This window comes from Pomacea canaliculata, linkage group LG4, assembly GCF_003073045.1.
Source record: "Pomacea canaliculata isolate SZHN2017 linkage group LG4, ASM307304v1, whole genome shotgun sequence".
Taxonomy (NCBI): Eukaryota; Metazoa; Mollusca; class Gastropoda; order Architaenioglossa; family Ampullariidae; genus Pomacea; species Pomacea canaliculata.
The window spans coordinates 3685711-3706578 of record NC_037593.1 but is presented as its reverse complement, the minus strand read 5'-3'; the positions used below and the strand labels follow the sequence as shown (position 1 = coordinate 3706578).

The window sequence follows — 20868 nt, the reverse complement described above, 5'->3', positions numbered from 1 at the left end:
CTAATCCAAATATTAAAATAAGTGCTCTTTTAATGAAAGATTATTAAGGCTTTGTTCTATTTTAGGTGGACAACCTTAAAAAAGAAACTTATTAACAGCACCATTAGGATGGGACAAATAGATGACATACTAGTTTCCTGAACAATTAACTGTGGTTAATTCTTTTTCTCTAGCTGTATTCAAAACTTTACTTACCATGAGCAGTTTCTAAGGCAGCTAATGTGTTGTTTAATATCAATATAGATGTTGAGGGCAGCAATATCTCCATATTTTTTAGATTTAATGTATCCCATAATAAATGGGATAATTTCCTTAAAACCTAATTGAATATAGTTTGAAAATTTTCACTCTATAAAAACGCAAGCGAAAAACATTTTCGTCTGAAACAATTTCAGTCAACATGCCATGAAATGATACAAAACCTGGGAAGTGGGTGATTTGCTGATTTTATTGTTTACCCATCAGAAAAAAACTTCCCATTGAACTTGTTTTTCCCTTGGTCTCAACATTCACTTTGAGATTTGTTTTTTTTAAAGTACACTACAACATTAAAATGACCAAAAAATTATGTAAAACCCCGCATATGAAACATTCAGGTGAGTATGACATGAAATGTAAATGAACACGTCAAAAGCAGATGCATCAATACTTGTGTGTGCCAACAACAACTGATGATAAATTGGTGATGAAAACTGGTAAAGGTAGTACAGAAGCCTTTAAATCTGGGGAGTGATGTGTCATTTTATTGTAAGGATAGTGCTCCTCGCTGTCATTTTTTTCTAACCCCCTTCACTCTCAGGGAGTCATGAACTTGTTTAACAAACGAGTCTACTTGGGGGAAAAAAGCAGGTTTTTAACTCTCTGCTGTGCATGCCTTCACCCTGGATGTTAGTGCTCTAGTCATTAACTTATTTATGCCCAATACATTTAGCAATCATTACTGAAGTTCCCTTTTAAAAACAGTATCAACTGCTTTAACAAATACTTTCCCTGCCCATCTTTACATACAGTTAGCAGGAATGGTATTTCACATAGAAGACACAATTGAAAATACAAATCATAAGCTACTAGAAAATGATATTTATCCAAGATAAAAATTGAGGAAGACAGCATCACCAACTTGTTATGCTATGATGGTCTGAATTTAGCATAAAAAGACGTATTGCAAAATGAACATCAAAAAACACAAAGTACCATGTAATTATACCCACTGGCTGGTTTCATGTGAAAGAATATACAGTACTGTGTCAAAACAAATTTAGACACAATACATTTAAAGTTCAAATACATTTATTTTAGCTTTTTTTATAATTTATGTTTTGATATAGTTATTTACTGCCTTTGCAAGACAGTATTACAGAAAGTAATATGTAGGTGCACAAAGGATGGCAAATATGATTTCAAAATGAACTATGAGCAGGTTTCACACATTGGAAACAGTTTCAATAAATCAACATGAGGCACAATGGTGCTAAGGCAAAATATCAGTAAAGCTCTGTATTTGTTTCATATCTAGACTGGAAATTACTCCTGTATCACTAATTCTCCATGATTTTGCTTGTGATAGAAGTCCATTAAGATCTCTCTCATGTAAGCATGTTGGCTACTATTTTCTCTTTCAAATTACAGCTTTCTACTAAATGTATTCCTATAATGAAATTTTCACTCACACAGGTTGCAAACAGACTTGTATAAAGGACTCTAGGGAAATGTTTCTAATTAGTTCTAGGAGTAACTGTAAATCTGTAATTAAGCATCTAAAGAGAGACAACCCTGACTTGCACGCCCACTATTTTTTTAAACTCTCTATTCACAAAAATAAGCCACAAATATATACAACAAAAATATTCTTATGTTAATCACATTCATTAAGTATCGTCATCGTCATTATTCCAAGCTCCTGTGCAGCGGCTCGATTGCCTTTTTTAATGACCTGATCGATCACCTGCATCTAGAAAATTGTATCGTGAGCATTTTGATATCGCGCTCGGCATGATGAGTGTGTGTCTGCTTCAGCGACTGATACTTCTATTGTATGCGGCTTTGATTTTTAAAATATGAGCAAGGAACACCAAAAATTAATGAACAGTAAACACGAGATTTGAAGTTACAGAGAAGCTACAACAGACGATTGATGCTCCTGGAAGCGGAATAATTCCGCAAACAAGCCGCATCACTCTTTGAACCGCACGCTGGGTAAAAAGTCCCTGAAGTTTACGGTATTTGAGTCGAATTTCTTTCTCAGCTTACGATATCTGACATATACACATGAGGGCATCTGCCATCATGAGAAGGATCTGGTATATTAGATGCAACAAAATACAATAAAGCACAAAACTGACTTTTCAAACTGTCAAACACAGCTCATATAGTGTTCACTTTGACCTGTGAGAATATACAGAATGTTTGAGGTAAAAAAAAAAAAATAGTTTATACACATATATAAAAGGGCTGATGGTAAAGTAAGACTCCACTGTGTGAGATACATCTTTTGTAAACTGTTCTGTGAATTAATACACCAAGATTGCCCTTTTTCTTTTTGTTATATCCTATACGCATCCTTGGTCCAATATGTGTAAAGAATTTGAGAATAACAGTATACACATAATGAACATAGTCAAGTACACTGCTGGTAGTATTTTGACATAGACTCTACAGACCTGTGAGTTGATTGAAATGTTGCTAAAATAACAGTCCTGAAATAATATTTCATTCTTATGCTTGTGCTACTGCTCTGGTAAAATTAGCTTTATTAGAAGTAAAGACTTTAGTACATCTGCTAACAAATGTTGTGGTCTACCTATCGAGAACCCTAAAAATTCTGCAACACAACTTACAACAAACTACACTGTGTGTAGAACCATTATTTACCAATAAATGCATCAAAAGTTTTCTTCCTCATGATGGACTAAAATAAAATAAAATTAAATTAAATTAATACAGACTTTACAATTGTCATTTACAAAGTACTACAGAGGGCTACCATGCAAGCTTATTAACTGGATAGCCTTACTATCCCCATAGGATAGTCCTTCCTGATAATACTTATTTTTGTTTGCCCAACTTGCCCAACTCTTCTCAAAGTTTGATCTCCTATGTTAACATCCATTTCTTCTTTTATTTCCCATGATTTCCTTTTGTTCTTTATTCCGATCAAGTATTTCATGTGCAACAAACACACTTGCATGCATGTTTTACTGCCTTACATTAGCCCTCATATCATATATGATGCCATATCACCTCACATCACATCTGTCGGATACCATGCTACTCAAATGTATAACATCTTGTATTAGAGGAATCAAGTGCTCCTGTTTTATGGTAGTCTAAGTGCATACATTTCAATACTGAAGTGGCTCTTTTCGCATTTATTTGTTCCATCAATGAAAATTTTTTTTTTTTTAATGTGCATAAGAAATACTAGGTATTGAATGAGTGTTGGGAAAATAAAAGAAAACAATTCTCTCCCCTTGACTTCTCAGATGGTGGTAGATGTAGTTTTGACATAAAGTAAATACACAAACAGAACTGGAATGTTAAAATTTTGATCCTGTTTCTGCCAGGGTATAGTTATTAGTGAGAATAAGTTGTTGCCCAAGGGCAACATGAGGAAATCAAGAGCATCGGAGTTTTGTCTCCATAGAGATGAAGCATAGTCCAGAATTCACTGATATTGCTTTTCCTTTAGAGTCATAATTACAAAGCAGTAGCAAAGATGTTATAAGGTAAAATAGAATAAACACCTACTGGCTTTGAAGACCACTTCACAACACAAGAAGACACCCTTAATTTCTCCATTTTGCTCCGTGACAATGACTTACCCTCACTTCATAACTATGGCTCCAGCATAAATGTCTTCACAAAAGGAGAAACAATATGTATTCTGACATTTCCATTATCACCATTGCATATGCCTCAGGGTTTTTTTTTAAATAGCGTTAGATCTGTACATGCTTGGGGTTTTTTCCGTTCTAAAATCAAACCCAGCTTTTGGCTGCTGATCCAAACTCTAAGCAGTTTTTAATATAAGTTTTGAGATGATGTTTGCTAAGCTTTGGGAAGATATTTTTCCTCTGCTTCTTTCAGTTCATCGTCACGTGTCAGCCGGAAATAGCTCTTTTACAGTGGCAATCTGCAGGCAAAAAAATTAAAAGATAGGAAGAACTAAAAGAAAAAAATCCTGATTATCATAAAACCATTTATAATAGTTTATTATTGTGTGCTGTTGTGCAAGCAGGTGACATCTCAGGTTATTGAAACAGTTCCATTGATTGAATACCTTTAACTGTCTGCAAAAGAAGCAAAGTTTATTACAAATGATTATTGGTGACTTTCAACTTTGCATAAAATGGTTTTAAAAAAGCAGTATATTTCGTGGTTGAATATATATTCTAAGTCCTGAAGCTTGATATGTTTATACCTCTTTTTCCACGTTAGCCACTGACTGATCACGGTAGATTTTCGAGGTCAAATTTTGCATGGCCAGAACTGATGCCCGCACAGAGTGGTTGGCCCAGATGATTACTGATGCACCCCATTCTCGAAACTTATCTGTTGGTGTTGTGTAATAGGTTGTGGGTACCAAGACAACAGGCCCCTGATGTTTGGGAAAATAAGTCACATTTTTACTCACCAAAACAATGGTACACTTGTATAAGAAATTATAAGTATTCGTCATGTAAACCTATCTTTCCACAGAAAAACACTTAACTCTGGAATTCCATAATTATAAATATTCATGGAGCTCTTTTGGTGTCTGGTCAATGAATAAATCATCATTGTCATTAACAATTACTATGGAATGTAATTCAAGGATTTAGTCAAGTAAAAAAAAAACAGGAGAGCATAACTCCATCTCTCTTTCTCACACGCACGCACACACCTATATTTCTTGCAAGCACACAAATGAACCGACCTTGTTGTTCCACAGCTTCATGAACTCCTCTATCTGAGAGGGATCTTTCCGTTTGCTGTGCATCAGAATGGCATCTGCTCCAGCCTCCAGGAATGCATCAGCCCGTTTAAGGGCTTCCTCCATGCTCCAGCCTGCTATCAGGGCTTCAACCCGCGCCACTACACAGAAATCAGGGTCACGAGCCGTGTCCTTCATGGCCTGCAAACAATCCAAATATTTTATTTACACTCAATACTTAGTTTGTAGAGAGTCTTCATTAGTTACAGTCACGGGTGTACTGTAAATATTAATGATTTTTATAGGGTTAGATTGATAGTGTTTGCTGACGACTTAATCACAAGGGTAGGAAACTATGACCTATTGACATCATCTACTTTCGTCTTCTTGTTGCGATACACAAGTCTGTGACAGGTTTAGAAACTGAAAAGCATATTTCTTTCAAAAAAAAATGTTGGCTGTACTTTGTAAAAAAAAAAGGAGAAACAGTATGTTGTTTCAATATAAAGAAACTAAGTAACGCATTTAAAACCACTACAGACAATAATAAACTATGAAAGGTGAAGTATTTTACCTCCACAACCATAAATATTAAAACTGCTTTAAGTGTGGCTGTGACTAAAGCACTTAGTTATTACACATGGTCTCTAAGACATTACAGGCCTCAAAGCTAGCAGGTTTTAGGAAATATACCTTTATTTTAAGAGAAAATTCCTTGATGTCTGCCAGGGGTTGTTGCCGTCCATCCAGTAAGGAGTTTGTCTTTGGAAATAATTTGTCCTCCACAGCAGCACCTAGACAAGTGGTTCCCTATTTAATCTCTATTTTTTTTTTAAAAAAAGCTCACACTCTTTTGTTCTCTTCTACAAACAAACAAACCCCGCAGTTGTAAATGCTATTTCATTTCATTGCTTAATAAAGTACTCCTTATTAACAAGGTACTCTTCTGAGTCCTCTGGTGTTACAAAAGAAGTTCGTGTAAATGTCACCAGAAAATTTATCATGTACAATGACAGATTTTCTTCTTCTCTTCCTCTCTCTCTCCCCTCCACTCATTTCTTTCTCTTGCTGACAGACATTCACCCAGACTTAAGCACTCAATCACCCAGACTCTATCATTCAATCATTTCCGAAAAAACCTCAAAAAATCATTGGCGCCACATCCACAAAATACCCCTGGACATAAGTACCCGCAATTCCACGCTCTTCAAGTTTTCGGACCAGCCGCCGGGCGTTGTTGAAGTTGCCGTAGCCTGTGTCGGCGTCCACGAGGATGGGGACATCACAAGCGTCGTTCATGAACTCCAGCACGTCCAGCACTTGTGTCCACGACGCCTCGTTGCTGTCGCGCACTCCTAGCTGTGTTGATATGGACAGACCACTGGCCCAGATTCCTTTGAAACCTTCCAATCACAGGGTTAGTTGTTCATTAATTAGTTGTTCAATTAATTGTTCATTATTTAAGGGACTCGTAAGATGTCAATTTGTCTAACAATAAAGCTAGATGCACAATGCTATTCCACCCGACACACCCCAAACACCCTTCTTCTGTTCTCGAGATACATGCCCTCAAACATCACTATGCGCAGAAGGTGGTCAGCAGCACTGACGTCAGGATTGTACTTGGATATGTATAGGATGTGAAGGTCTCAGTCAATGGGGGAGCTAGGACCTCATGCTAATTAGGTGTAACTCTGTACAAAGGTGAGGTCACAACCTGGACTGCATTTTGTACATAGCAATGTTTGTAGGCCTGCATATCGAGAATGGAAGCGGAATACTTACCCAGATTTGAAGAAAGAGTATCGTGCACTGAGCTTTACCCAATCATTAAAAAAAAATAACTTTTTACAACCAGTGGGAACTTGCATCACCTCCTGTTGTTCTCACTAAGGCAAAGCTACCTAGCACCGTGGGTATACATAAAGCAACAAAACTTTAGCGCTGTCCATACAAATTATTTGAAGAAGTTTTGAAAACTCTTCGTTTGTAGTTTTTTCCCTTGAATGGAGGGGGTTATAAAAATTTTAATAGGCCAAAGAGTAAAGCACACAATTAACCGGGTAAATATTTAATGACGTTGTTGTGAATGCCCCATGGTAACAGACCATGCGTGTTTGCAGATGTTCTTCTTTGACCATATTATTTTTCTCTGTTTATTTGTTGTCCTTCATTCTCGCCCCTTTCATCTTCTGTTTAATTTAATCCTCTCCCTTTCTTCTCTGTGTCAAGTGCCTCTGGCTGTCATTGTCTGCTTTGTTCAGCCGTGTCGGCTTGTTGAAAGGGTAAGGGAGAGAATTGTGCTGTGGCAGGGGGAGATGATTCAGGTGGGATGGCTGCACTCACCTGCTTCGTCTGCGATGCGGGCGCTGATGCCACTGTGGGCTTCCATCAGAAACTCCAGGTCTGAGGACAGCAGCATTTTCTTCAGCCGGGTTGATTTCTGGACACAAATAAAAAACTCTAAAATTATTCTCAACAGCTCTTGACCGACCGGGGATTTCCTGCGAGAAAAAAAGGCATGAAAACAACAAATATGCCTATTAAACCGATATATCCTTTAAAATTTAATTATTCTCACGTTTTCTGTTTTCCCAACCGTCCCCTCGTCTTCGCTTCTGCAAAGGCTTGACGAAATATGGATAGTAGGAGGTATGGTAGAGAGAGAGAGAGAAAAAAACAAACAAAAAACAAAAAAAACCAGGACTTCCTTAAAATTCTCCCCTGCAGACTTTCTTTTAAAAAATATTCTAAAACAGATTAACTGAATGATTTTTGTTCCTGTAAATGTGGCTGCGGGGTAAGTCGGAGGCCATACAACCTCCAGTCACAGGTAAAGTGTAAACGTGTGGATGTCAACCTGTCATCGATCAGCCTTCACAAAGGTTCACGAGGTCGCCCGTTAACGACACCTGGCGTCCCATTTACCTGTCTTTTCTACTTTCTTACCCTCCAGATTCCTCCCCCTACACACAGACAGCTTGGGCGAAAAGAGAATTAAGGGAATAAAATTATACACACTGATTTCCATAAACCTTGTGTCTGTCGTTGATCACAGGTGTGGCCAGCAAGGAAGGACAGGTTTATGTTCGCTCATTATAGGTTTTTTTTAAAATGTCGGGACCTATGACTCTTCAAAGGCTTGCACTGTTTAATTTAATTCAATGAATTAGTGAACTTCATGACCATGCATCCGAGTGAGTGTGTGCGTGAACGCGCAATTGTGGAAGATAGCTTGTGTAAGTGCATGCCCTATGACCCCTGTGAGCATCTGATTATGTGCACGTGCGTGCCTGATTACCTATGTGCGTGTGTGTGCTTGATCTCCTGATTACATACGTTAGCGCGTGAATACTAGGTTTATTACCGCCTGTATAAAGACAACAGGCAAAGGGTTGAGAGGACGGGCAGGGAGGTGAGCATGCGATGTCCGCAGTAAACATTAGTTTGCAATGGCCGTAACTTCTCAGACTTAATTAATCCATGATCCTGACAGCTACCTGGGGACACCGCTGCCCCTCACTCACAACGAGAGGGCAGTAAAGAAGAAAAACTGCTTGGAGAGGGAGACAGCTGCATGTTCTTTGTTGGATATATCCTTGGCACAGACCGGCGCACGCACGTGTACACACACAGAGGGAGAGAGCGAGTCTTCCTGTCCTTCTCTACTTGTCTGGGTGATGTGTCCAACTTCACATACAACACACATATTAACACAGATTCGCCAAATTTCATGTCACCACTCATATGGATGTTTTGTATAAAGTTCCATAGTGTGTGTTTGTGTTGACGAGTGACAAGCTGTCAACAACTCACCTTTTCGCCGCCATTCGTCACGTAATGCCGCTCCTGACACTTGAAACACGTGACCCGCTTTGCTGGAAAATGGGAGAAAAAATTCCTTTTTGTATATAACAAAACAACCAGGCAGCCAGACATAACTAGACTGAACACAGCTAATTAGACTGAACACAGCTAATTAGACAGCTAACTGAACAGGTAATACACGCACAGAACACAAAACATGGATTTAGACAGACAGGCAGACAGACAGACAGACAGGCAGACAGACAGAGAGACTGATAGACAAAGTCTCTAGAATGTCACAGAAACAGAAGAATGCTGCGAAATAGATGTTAGAGAGTCCCCCACCCCTTCTACCCCTTGCAGTGCGCGTGCTTGCAGTAGGAGACGAAGAGGTCGTGAACTTTCACGTGCACTGGAGCATCAGATGGGTGGCCGGAAGCAGAGACGTTGATCATGAAGTGCTGAGACCTGCCTTTGACCTGCTGGGAGGCTGGGATCAGTCTTTCAACGGAAGTACAACATGTGAGAGAGAGATAGCGACGGATAAAGGGGTGGTGGGTGTTAGTAGTTGTCATAGTGATGTCTGAACTTGCTGCGTGTACACGCGGATGTTGGGTCAGTCCGCACACAAAGTAGTGCGTTGATATGAGAGAAAGAGAGAAAGAGAATTTGAGTTATTCAATGTGGGTCGTCATCTAGATGGTGAACCTAGATATGCATATACAAAGCTTCCGGTTTAGTCACATTCTTTGTTGAGGCTCGCCGAGACTAACAGCGGCAAGAGACTAAGCGTTGGTCTCGGCAGACAGACGGCAGTCCACCTGTGCACGTCCGCGGGGAGACACAAGACTAAAGGTTGTAGTGCATACAAATACATCCGCATTCACAGAGAGAGAGAGAGAGCGACTGGGGAACAAAGTCATTGATATAGATATATACAGGCCGTGACTGGCACTCATTCTTGTTGCCCTCATGTGTATGTTGGTAAGTACTAGACCACTCCACCAGTCAAAAGTGTGTTTGCACGTGTGTGTGTGTGTGAGAGAGAGAATGTGACGAGCTGTCGCATCTCCTGTGTTCGTGTGTGTGTGTGTGTGCACGCGTAGTGATCTAACAGAATTTTGTATTCAAATTCAAACTACTTTTGTGTGTTCATGGGGCTTCTCACTTCTAACTTCTAACGAGTGAGACACTGATCATCCTCATCATACGAGAAGGTCTTACACTTGAAAACGCCTACAACAGGCTTAGGTTCTCTGCAGAGTTTTCTCGAGTAATGTTATATGTATATAAAATATTGGAAGTGCCTTTGAGCTGTTGGGAAGCTGGGATCAGTCCTGAAGCCGCGGAAGTACAAGTGACAGAAAAGAAGGATAAGGAAGAAGAGAGATTTGCATACAATGTTCACCTGTTGAAGACCTGGTTGAAACGAAAGTTCATGAGCCCTAGGAATGTTATCCCGAGGATATCCCGACATTAAACGAGAATTGACCAATAGGCGAAAATATTTCTCCCTCCAGACGAACTGACCAATCAAAAGCCTAGGAGTAGACCGGAAGCAGAGCTCCTGTCAGCATTACACCGAGGGTCGTAAAGACATAGGTTCAGGCCTGATCTTTTGGGTCGTGAATTTATCCCTGGGTGACTTATCGTGTGACTTATTCTCAGGACCGACCGTCCAAGACTGTCTCCCCGTCTTTCAGTTTCCTCACCCTTTAGCTTCTGATGTCAATGTTCGTGAATTCTTTCTTTTTTCGAAGAAACCAACCAAGCAACCAGCCGACCCGATATTGCGCACGCATTACACCTGTCGTTACTTTGCTTTTTTATTTTTAATCGGGGGCAGGTCTCCCCCTAGAAAAACAAGGCCCTCGCCATTAGCAAAACACAGTTTCTGTACAAGAACCCAGTGCGGCATTCTGCTCTCTCCCTTCAACAGGGAGAGCACCGGGCGGACAAAGGTCGTTCAGTGTCCTACCCCCAACCCCAGCCTACCACCTCCACCTCCCATTTCATCAAATGAATCAAGGGGAGGAATACGGTTCATGAGGAGAATCGATCCGAGAGCTTCGCGTCCGCTTGACCTTTGTTGATCAGTGAACTTTTGCGCGTGCTGGCTCAGTCATCGTTCCAGTGCGACTGGCGCCGTCTGTTGGATGTGCTGGAACTACATTTGCTATGGAGTGTGTTCCGGGTTGTATGTTGTGTTTGGGCTGCGGATTGTGGTTCGGGGTGTGTGTGCGAACTCTGACCTTTGGCGTCCTACGTGACCTACGTCAGTCATTTCCGTTACCTTATGTTGACGTCACAACACCTACTGTTGAGTTTGTCCTCAGGTCAGGGACATGGAGTTTAAAACTGAACTTTCATCCTGGTCTCTCCTCGCTCTCAACGTTGGTCTGATGTCTGTTCTCATCGACAGACGAGGTGTTGACGGTTGTGTGTGTGTTTTGTTTTGTTTTGTGTGTGTGTGTGTGTATACGCATAAGTAGGGTGTATGCAAGCAGGTGAGTTTGTAGGTAAGTGTGTGTGTGTAGAGGTTTTGAAAGAGAGCGGGTGGTGGCAGAGTGGCTTTTTACACCGATCCAGCAACTAAGAGTACATGACAGGAAAGCGGCCGACCCTGTGAACAAGTGCCACGTGCACAGAAGAACCACGTGCTAGAGAGAGAGAGCACTTTACTTTTTATTTGCTTTATTTGGCTACAAGCCCAGAGTGGGACACAAAGACCGGATTGACACAGACTTGTCGTGCACCATTGCTCACCTTGAGGGTGAACACTCCATTCGGTTATATCCAATGGGCGGTTAAACATTTTTGTCTACTTTTACCTCCAGCGTTCAGTCTGCACCGAGGCCTCATCAGCGAGGACGAAGAGTCACAAGGCAACAAGGAAGCCAGGTTTTCAATCCTCAGCAATAAATCTTTGTAGGAACAAGTGACCTGGTACATGTCCCTGAGGTATTTCGTGCATGGGGACAGATCCCAAGAGAAAATTCAAAGTTCTCGTAACATAACTGTACAAAAGGATGGATACATAGGATCCAGCCAACATCCTCCCATTCCCCTAAACACAGACGGGGTATCCAATCCTTATTCCCCTGTCGCCCTAGAATTTCTTGGGCTGTTGACAGTAGCACCTCCTTGGTGTTTCCAGCCTCATCAGGTTCGGTGCCACGAATTTTCCTCCAACTGTGGTCTCGAGGACTTCTGTAACCTTTGTGTCTTGCAGCTTCTCCACATAAAAGCGAATTCGCTGGGAGGTTTTTTTTTCAGCCTCGTTTTCAGGTTTGTAAGAACAATAATTAACATCCCGCTTTATAACTGCTACTTCCGGGGTGAGATCAGACTAACGCTCCAGATTGTCCGTTTTTAAATACATTTCGAAAACCAATTAGCATTCAACAGCTTAAAATTTGGCTTTGGTTAATAGCAATCGTTGTTGGTTTTGTTGCTGGCCAATAACGACAAGCGCTAGAGACAAGCAGGACGGTGAGTGGCTCACTGGCTAAAAGTGCCTGTCACCATGAGACTCTGGTGTCGTGAGTTCTTATCTCCACCTCGGCACACATTTCTCTGGAGTTCTGCTGATAAGTGTGTGCTCGTGCGACTTCATTTGTTTAAAGGAACCCGAGCCTATCGTTCTTCTGGCGGAGTTGGGGCTCTATAAATAAACATTATAATTATAATTACAATTATGCCGTTTGATATTTGCTGAGAGGCGTCAAAGCTGACAGACAATTCATTAACGGATTTTTAAAGATGCAGATTCATATAAACGACAGGAAGTAGCTATACCACGTTTTGAAATTCAATTCTAGGAAGAGATAATCATGCTTCTAACGAAAGTATAATAAAGCTCACGACTCAAGCAGCTGACAAGCAGTCATCTGAACAGCTCAGAAGGTCAGAGGTCAGACCACTGACAGCTTGGTCAATACAGATATACTTAGGGATCCAAGTAGACAAGAAGGGATTTCCGCCAGCTTGCGTCTTGGGGCCGGGATCTTGTTGTCCGGCTTACAACAGGATTTTGACATGTGATGCCCGGATGATCGATGGCCATCTGCAACCCAAGACGTCCTCGCAAAGTCTCACCCGCTAGTCAGCGCTACAGTCGAAATCTCGAACATTCTGTGCAAGTCGGTGGCAACAGCTTGCTGTGCACTTGTAGGGGAGAAGTTGTGGCAAGAATCTGAACTAGCGGGACGGAAACCTGTCATTATCCGGTGTTGATGTTGTCAGGTCGTGTTGACCGGCATCGGTCCTCCAGCGTGTTGTGTTTGGATGCCAGGTAATGGATGACCAAAAATAAGCTTAAAACTCTGCGAAGATAAAAAAAATAAAATAAAAAGGCCTCATCTTTACCAAACTTGCAAATCCAAACATGTTACACCACTTCTACCCGCTCTTCACTGGCTTCCAACTGAAACAAGAACTGATTAGAACTCTCGCCTTCCTGCTCTCGGTTCTTCACTGCTTCCCTCCTCTTTCTATTTTTTCTGCCATCTGTCCACACTCTTGCCGGGAACCTCTGCTGCTCATCTGACTTTCGAATTCTATTAATATCTCCGACAAAGTTACACATGGACAACGTATGTTCTCTGTCTGTGCTTCTAGGGGTGGGCAAACTTTTCTGTTTGCGGGCTGGTTTCAAAATTCTAAGCCAGGCGGCGAGCCGGTAAAATACTGAAAAACACGTTCCATGATGGTGTTCATTTACCAAATTTCTTGTTTAAAGTGCATCTGTTTGAATTCGCTGACAATAAAACTTAAAACCAGCCTTTTCTTTGAAGGCAGCCGGCCTGGATGTTCTGTCAGCCGTGTTAATTGTTATCTTTATACTACGGATGTCATAATGTTACGGACTGCCCAGTTCTAAAGCTGTTGCACTTTATAAAATGAATGTCGACAAAATTAGCCAAGGCTGAATAAAAAAGAAATGTAAAGAAGTGCACTTCACAGTTTGGCAGACGGACAGGTCCAAAGATGTCCGCGGGCCGCAGTTTGCCCTCCACGGGTCTGAACGGTGGAGCGCTCTACCTGACCACATTCACATTCTCATTCAAATGCAGTGTTCACTAAAAACACTGTCAGTGCGACCTGTTTGGGTTGAAATGTTGAGCGATATACGCGCTTTTTTATTTTTATTTTTATTGTTGTTATTATTATATGCCAGGCCAGCAGACGTCAACGCGCCACAGCTCGACGCAAAGGTCCAATGAACAGCGGAGAGAAAATATGAACACCATGCAACAGCTTGCGTGATGCAGACAGTAATGTACACCAAACGGTTTTAGCTCACCAATAGTGTGATCTAGTATCTTTGTACACGAACACCTTGACCTGTCCAACTGAACCGCCAACAGACTCCACCCCGATCTCTCTCTGTGAGTCAATGGCGCCATTGTTCACTTGTCTCTACCTCGCATGCAAAACCGTAGAACTTGTTGAGGGGTTCGCTAGACTTGGTGATATACCCGTAGTGAAAACACCGGTCCATCCCCCTCACCTTAAATATACAGCCGTCTCTCTAATTTCATACATGTGAAGCAGCGCCATGTACAGCTTCAAATGTTTGTATGCACGCGCGCGCATTCTCGTTCACTTTATGACTCAGACCTATTTAACATTATTTTACATCTGATTAGCTAACATCTTCATAGAAAATAATGAGCTGGTGGTTACGACAGGTCAGTGATATGCTGCAGCTGCCAAGCCGGGTATCAAACGGGTGCGTAGGCTGGTGATTGCTTCCACTAAAGTCCCGGATGTATCACGTGATGTGATTACAGGTTCTTCTGCTTGTGTTCAGAGAACTGATAATTGTTCTACAGACCCAGATAGACATGCAAAGTCTTCGATTGGGTGGGCAAGCATGTTGGTTCACGTCCACACCCGACAGCACGTGCCAGGTCGCAAGTAAGCAAACTGAGGAATGATTCCGATGTTCAGGTTTAGATGAAGAGATGAGGTCACGACTACAGGTACACGGGCCACATCACAGCGGGTAGCAGTGCACTCTGTGAGTTTATTTGAACTGGGGAGAGAACTCATTGCCACCCACCCGTTTGCCAAATCGCTGCCCCATTTCCCCTGTATAGAGGTCGCACGCACGTACATGCGCGCTCGTGTTCACTCCTCATTCTTCGTGTCTGTGATCTCACTCGATCTGTGGCACCTACTCTAAATACTTATAAAGTAACCTCCCTGTCTCGCCCCACAAAACGACCTCGTTGTCTCCCCCCTCAACCTCTCCATAAGTGTTTGGCCCAATGGCGGTGTTGTAGTCGCGTATACCTGATGGGCTTAAGGGCGCTTGAAGAGTGTAACATTTATTCCTCATAAAATATTGAGAAACTCGATCAGTAGACAATACTGTTTCCTCAGGGCAATGAGAGGAGCTCAGTCAAGTTTTTTTTTTCGCCCAGTTGTAGCCAAGAATGTTTCTATTGGCCTGTTCGCTCGTCACGTGATGATCCAAAAACTGGCTTTAGTCTGCGCATGCGCGATGGTTATGAATGGAACTGTAGCTGTAAATATACACTCCTTTCCGCTTGAGATAACTTCGCTATATTTAGCTTCTGTTTGATACCACAAGTCTACAGATTCCGACAGGTCTAGATAGAGATGCCACATGTAGAGAAACAACAGCTTTCCCAAGACGAGATATGAACCCAGGACAACCAATTAGCACTGTGGGTACCATCCCACAGGGCTGTCCTCACATTACACACACTCACACGTACAGACATCAAAATATGTCAGTAAGTAGAAAAGAGAGATACACCAACAGATATGAACCTTTCACGAAGTATGGCAATCATAGATGGTCCCTGACATGAGGAACTGAGGAACACATGACTGCCTGTTCCAGCTCTCACAGAGATATGTAGCACAGAACCTGCATTAACAGTCCAGAACATTTATGGAGCAAAGATACCAGAGAATTAAGTCCATGCCATGAAACAAAGATCCAAAATCAAAGCAGAGAAAATGGCGAGGATGTGGAAGTTGAGACCTGTAATCAAGGAAGTGGTCCATAAAAAAATAATCAACATGGCGCAGGCACAGGAACACTATTCAGAGACAGTAAGTGGCTTAACAGAACCACAGCTTGACTCACATCCACGGGCAAAGAGTAGTCCCCCTCTAGCTACACCAAGGTAATGTATATTCGGGATACAATTTTTGTAAATCGTTCTGTGCATGCTGTAGGCTCGAGAACGAGGATGCTTTATCGTTATCGTAATCGTAAGAGTAGTGATGAGCCGAGACCGCTACGCTAACGAACCCTGAGGAAGCGCAAAGCCACGTGTTCTTATCTTGTGTAGCGATTCCTTCTTCGCTGATAAACGAGTAAAGTTCGTTTCCTCGTCCCATCCAGTGTGTGAGAATATGGAAAGCAAAGACTGTCAGTCGTGGACAGAAATTTTACTAATTTTCACATCTTTCTGGATTAGCTATGGAGTATTGAGTTTCACTAAACGAGTGCATGGAGCATGTACCACAGAGCTAGAATACTCAGCGTGTACCCGAGAATATTTTAGCCGGTGTCAGTATACGATTGTAAATAAACGATCGTCCTGCAACCCGATGTTGCCCTTTCTCATCGTCAGTACCATTTAAGTGCATGTTACCATTTGACTCGCCTTCCCCTTTAAATATTTCAGTGGCGGTAAGTGTACCTGTTAACAGTGGAAGAACAGGTGCACATCAGGTAACGGGACACGAGGCCGCAGACTCTGTGAACTGAATGTTCTGACTCACGTGCACAGACAATCAGATAAATGCGTCAGCTTGCGTGAGAGAGTGTGAGTGTACGTGTGTGTGAGAGTGAGAGAGAGAGAGGGGGAGAAGGTAAGAGATTCCCACGGAAACAAAGCGAGACAGACACAGAAATGGAAGGAGAGAGAAGAGAATGACAACGAGGGTTAGCGAGTGTGATGACGAAAGCGATATCAAATTCATGTTAGCAACAGGGAGGAGTTCACAGGAGAAAAGTAGACAGAGAGGCATGTTTTCAAACAATGACAGAAACACGAGAGACAAACAAAGAGGAGTGTTTCCAGGAATATATTTATTGTGAACATTGACTTACCTTGGCCGTGCAGCGCACACAGAAGTTTGTTTGCGCGTCGCAGACAGACGAGAGGAGCGAGGGCCATGTGAATGGAGGAGTCTGTTGAGAGAACTTCAAGAAAACTGTTTATCCTGCGTGTGATGAAAGGCAGGTCAATGCACGCGCTCACAGCACACGCACACACATACACAGCGCATGCACGCACACACGCGTACTTCACGCGCTGCAAGTTTGGCCAAGTGTGAGTGGTGCACCGTGTCAGCCGACTAGTGCGCTGACAGTGGTCCCACTGCTTTTTCCTAGACAGGAGTTGAGGGGCCAGCGAATTGCGATAGGGGCAGCCAGCCGTGTGTGCATGCACGTCTGTGTTGGCCTGCGCGTGCTGGAGCTGTGTGTGTGAGTGTGCGATGCCGGGGGTTGCCCACGTCGTTAGGGAAGCCGCTGGCTGGGTGGGAAGGGGGAATGAGGGCGGGGGAGAGCGGGTAGCGGCCACGAACTTGTATTACTGGACTGCTGGCAGACGATTTTTTTTCCACTCAGCTACTAAAACGAGACAGGCTACTACAAAGCTTCCGGTCTAGTCACAGTCTTTGTTCAGGCTCGCCGAGACTAACAGCGGAGAACGTCACAAGAGCTAAGCGTTAGTCTCGGCAGACAGACAGCAGTCCACCTACACACGTCCATGGTTCACTCGAATGTGATCAGTTTTATGTCACGTGGAAAAGGTTTTGCTCGTGCGAATTGGAAAAGCAACGAGTATCTGAAATTAAATGTTAAAAAAAGTAATTAAGCAATCCAAGAAACTGAATTAGATTTTTATTTTAAAATATGAACATATGTATTGCTTGCAACACCCACACACCCACACTTTCTGGCAAGTCCATCAAATGTCCCGGTTGTCTTTAAAAATCACTTTTTCGGCGTTCTTTGACTCGGCAGGAAACGTCTGGTCACCTTATATATATAATATATAAGCATATCTTACACATTCTATCGTCTTAGCACTATTGTTATTCTGACCTTTAACTGTTTGTAATCACCCCTGTGTCTCGACTCCTCTTTATTAGTATCTCTAATGGTTGGTGTGGTGCGGAGGCTCAAGCGTTTGTCACCGCGGAATTGAGAACCTAGGGCATGGGGTTCGGATCTCGGCTCCGTCACGCGCCTTTCTGGATTCGACGCCTGCTCACAGGGAAAACCAGTGATTTTTTTTTCTGCAAGTAAAATGTGTGTGTGAGAGAGAGAGCGAAATAGAAAGGGTGGGCAAGTGCTTTGAATCCACCTTCTATGATGAGAGAGGGGGGAAGTTAAATCTCTTTATATCTACGTTTTAACGGGATTTACTTGAGGCACATGCTGTGAACTAAATCCTACACAAGACCCACCAACCCCTTTGTTTCATCGAAATAAGTGGTGGAACTAATGCTAGCCATGACCTCTCGGGGCAGCCGTCCACTGGCTGATTGGCTGTAAACGTTCACGCTCCACGTCTTTTCCAAGTGAATGTAATTATGTTCCGTGTTATCACGTTTACACTGAGGTCAGTCAGCGCGAGCTGCAGGTAATACGAGGGCAAACTGCGGTTTGTGGGTTGGCAATAAAGTAAAAATCCTGCCGGGAATATTATACAAAACCATTTGTTTCCAGGGAAACGTCTGCGTCTGCCTTTTCGTGGTAGACAAACCTTCTACTCCGGGAACTGTAAAATGGCGAGTGCTTTTGGTCGAAGACAGAGGAACCTGCAGACGTTTATAACAAGATGACAGACATTTTTGTTTTCTGAATAAATAAAACATCGAGCTACGCTTGTGGGTAGTTGTTAACTTCGGGGGTAAAAAAAAAAAAAAACGAAACACACAGCTGCATCCGAAGGGGTGTGAAAGAGGAGAAGTCTGTCGAGTGTTGCATGATGAAGCACGACACTAAACTGCACATGCACTTTTACCCTCTGACCTCTGTGTGGAGGGCATGACGTGGGCGAGACAGGCTAACGGTGCAGCAGCGGTCACGTGACAAAGAAAACCACTTAGTGTTGTGTATAAATGCTGTTCACACAGTGTGATAGGACGAAGTGTTTTTATTGCTCCAACGTAAGTATATGTGGTCCAGACTCTGACAGTTAATCAATTTTTAACAGAAAAGAAACAATTTTTTCTATGTATGAAGAACAGATTTTGCATTCTTGCTTTGCCAAACATTTTAAAATTTCGTTAAGCTGGATGATTCATTATTTTTAATATTAGTCCCCTATGTTTTACAAGGAAAGCCAGACAGGTCCAAGCAAGACTTTGGTGCAAAACTAGGAATCGGCATGTTAGGTGTCTCGTCTCCTCGGTGATCTAGGGGAGCAATTAAAGGCACGCGCTCCTCCAAACACCTGACAATAAACCAGTCACGGAAGAGCTCGCAATGTCTCAGGATACTTAAGTAGTGACCCTGTCGTTCTTTACACCAGGCGGTGGGGTGCAGACACAGGTTTGAGTGTTGGCGAGGGAGGAATAAAAGCTCGGACAATGAGGTGAATAGACCTGGCACTGAGTACGTAGGTGTGTCTGTGTGTGTTTATAGAGTCAATTATACAGTTACTGGCCTGGTCAGCTTTAGGTGAGCAATTAAATATAAGTATGTTGTTCACTGGGTTTGCAATCTGTGGGGGCGTATGTGTGTTTTTTATGAGGTGGTCAACGGAGAGATAAAGACAAAGGTCTGAGACTTAGAGAGGGGATAAATTCCCACGTAATGACGTAGATACCTGGTACATGTGTGTGTGTGTTTATCACCCCAATTATTCAGTTACTACCCTGTGGTCATTGAAATATGTCGTCGGCTGGGTTTGCACTCTGTGCGTGTGTAGGTGTGGTTTCTAAGAAGATAGTCAACGGATCAGAGATTACAGGTAAGTAATTGTTAACTCCCCTGTAAGCTCTTCGCCACCTATACCGTCTTTCACTATGCATACATATGAATTATTTTCTCATCTACATAGTTCTTTGTCATCTTTGAACATTTTTGCCACGACGTTTTTCGCCAACTGTGTAGTTCTTCAAAAAACTTTTTGCCACCTACGAATGTTCTTCTGTCTTGCCCTTTGCCCCCTACAAGCATTGAGAGATGGGAGGGAACTTACTCTATCGCCCTTTTCATGAATACTTTATCAAAGTTTCTTCGACCTGGAAACGTGTCCACACAAGAAAACACTCCATAAATAACTAACACCATCATAAATAAGCAATCAACAGATCCTCTAAGTCAGATTCCTGGATGTGAAGGGGAATGCATCCAACTTCAGTCGACATTACATAACTATTCATAGTAACGTCGACTAATTTTTTTTTTTTAATTTTAAAGGTGACATTTGGAAATAATGAGAGGTTTGGTACATTTCACATACACTGAGAGTCTCTTGACAACAAAAACTTCGAACGAACAGGAACAATCTTCACAGAACAATAAAATTTATGAAGGTTGTGAGAGTTTTTTTATGACCGTCTGGTGGTAGCTTGAAGTCTGTACACAGTGTAGCAAGTCCTTTATGACTGCAGCACATGTAGCTGAGGTCATAGTGCAACTTTACTTGTTCTTGTGTACCCGGGGTGTACTAAAACAGACTCATTGCAGGCGTTCAGCAGGGACAATACAGTACAGGTACAGTGATAATACAATACAGGCACAATACAATACACTGACAATACAATATAGTGACGATACAATATAGTGACGATACAATACACATTAAAGTACAGTGATAATGCAATACAGTGATAATACAATACAGTGACAATATAAAACAGTACAATCACAAAGTCCTTTGGTTTCCATGGCGACAGCAGGCAGTCCCGACAGTTCTTCGTCCCTGACTCACCCCTTGCTCAAGGTTCTCTAACCCAAACGTCCTTCCTCCCGTCTTCCCCAACAAAATATTCCCGTCATACATGTTCCCCCCTTTTTTTCCTTTGGAATTTAAGATGGCATGAAAGTTGTCTCTCTTTTTTTTTACCCTCATCTATCCTACTTTTTACCCGGAACTCTCAAGTTTACCTTATGGTTTGTGAGGTATCAGTGTTTC

At 42.3% G+C, this 20868-nt stretch overlaps 1 protein-coding gene across 1 annotated transcript; it reads right to left on the bottom strand.

Moving 5' to 3' along the window:
- Nucleotides 1-431: 431 nt before the first annotated feature.
- LOC112561240 (phosphoenolpyruvate phosphomutase-like) lies at nucleotides 432-17197 on the bottom strand. The gene is made up of 8 exons (XM_025233590.1): nucleotides 16821-17197; nucleotides 8729-8790; nucleotides 7259-7355; nucleotides 6103-6315; nucleotides 5606-5706; nucleotides 4916-5113; nucleotides 4421-4597; nucleotides 432-4132 (listed from the first exon to the last, which is right to left on the bottom strand). The coding sequence occupies exons 1-8, from the start codon at nucleotides 16885-16887 to the stop codon at nucleotides 4094-4096; spliced, it is 954 nt and encodes a 317-aa protein (XP_025089375.1). The 5' UTR covers nucleotides 16888-17197; the 3' UTR covers nucleotides 432-4093.
- Between the last annotated feature and the right edge of the window lie 3671 nt (nucleotides 17198-20868).

Bases quoted from the DNA above. Each gene is read 5' to 3' on its own strand.
- LOC112561240 (XM_025233590.1), bottom strand. From the start codon at position 16,887: ATGGCCCTCGCTCCTCTCGTCTGTCTGCGACGCGCAAACAAACTTCTG. The intron at 6,316-7,258 runs GTGAGTGCAGCC...TGTGATTGGAAG, and splicing joins CCGCATCGCAGACGAAGCAG to GTTTCAAAGGAATCTGGGCC. The intron at 4,133-4,420 runs GTATAAACATAT...TTTTGCCTGCAG, and splicing joins TGGCTAACGTGGAAAAAGAG to ATTGCCACTGTAAAAGAGCT.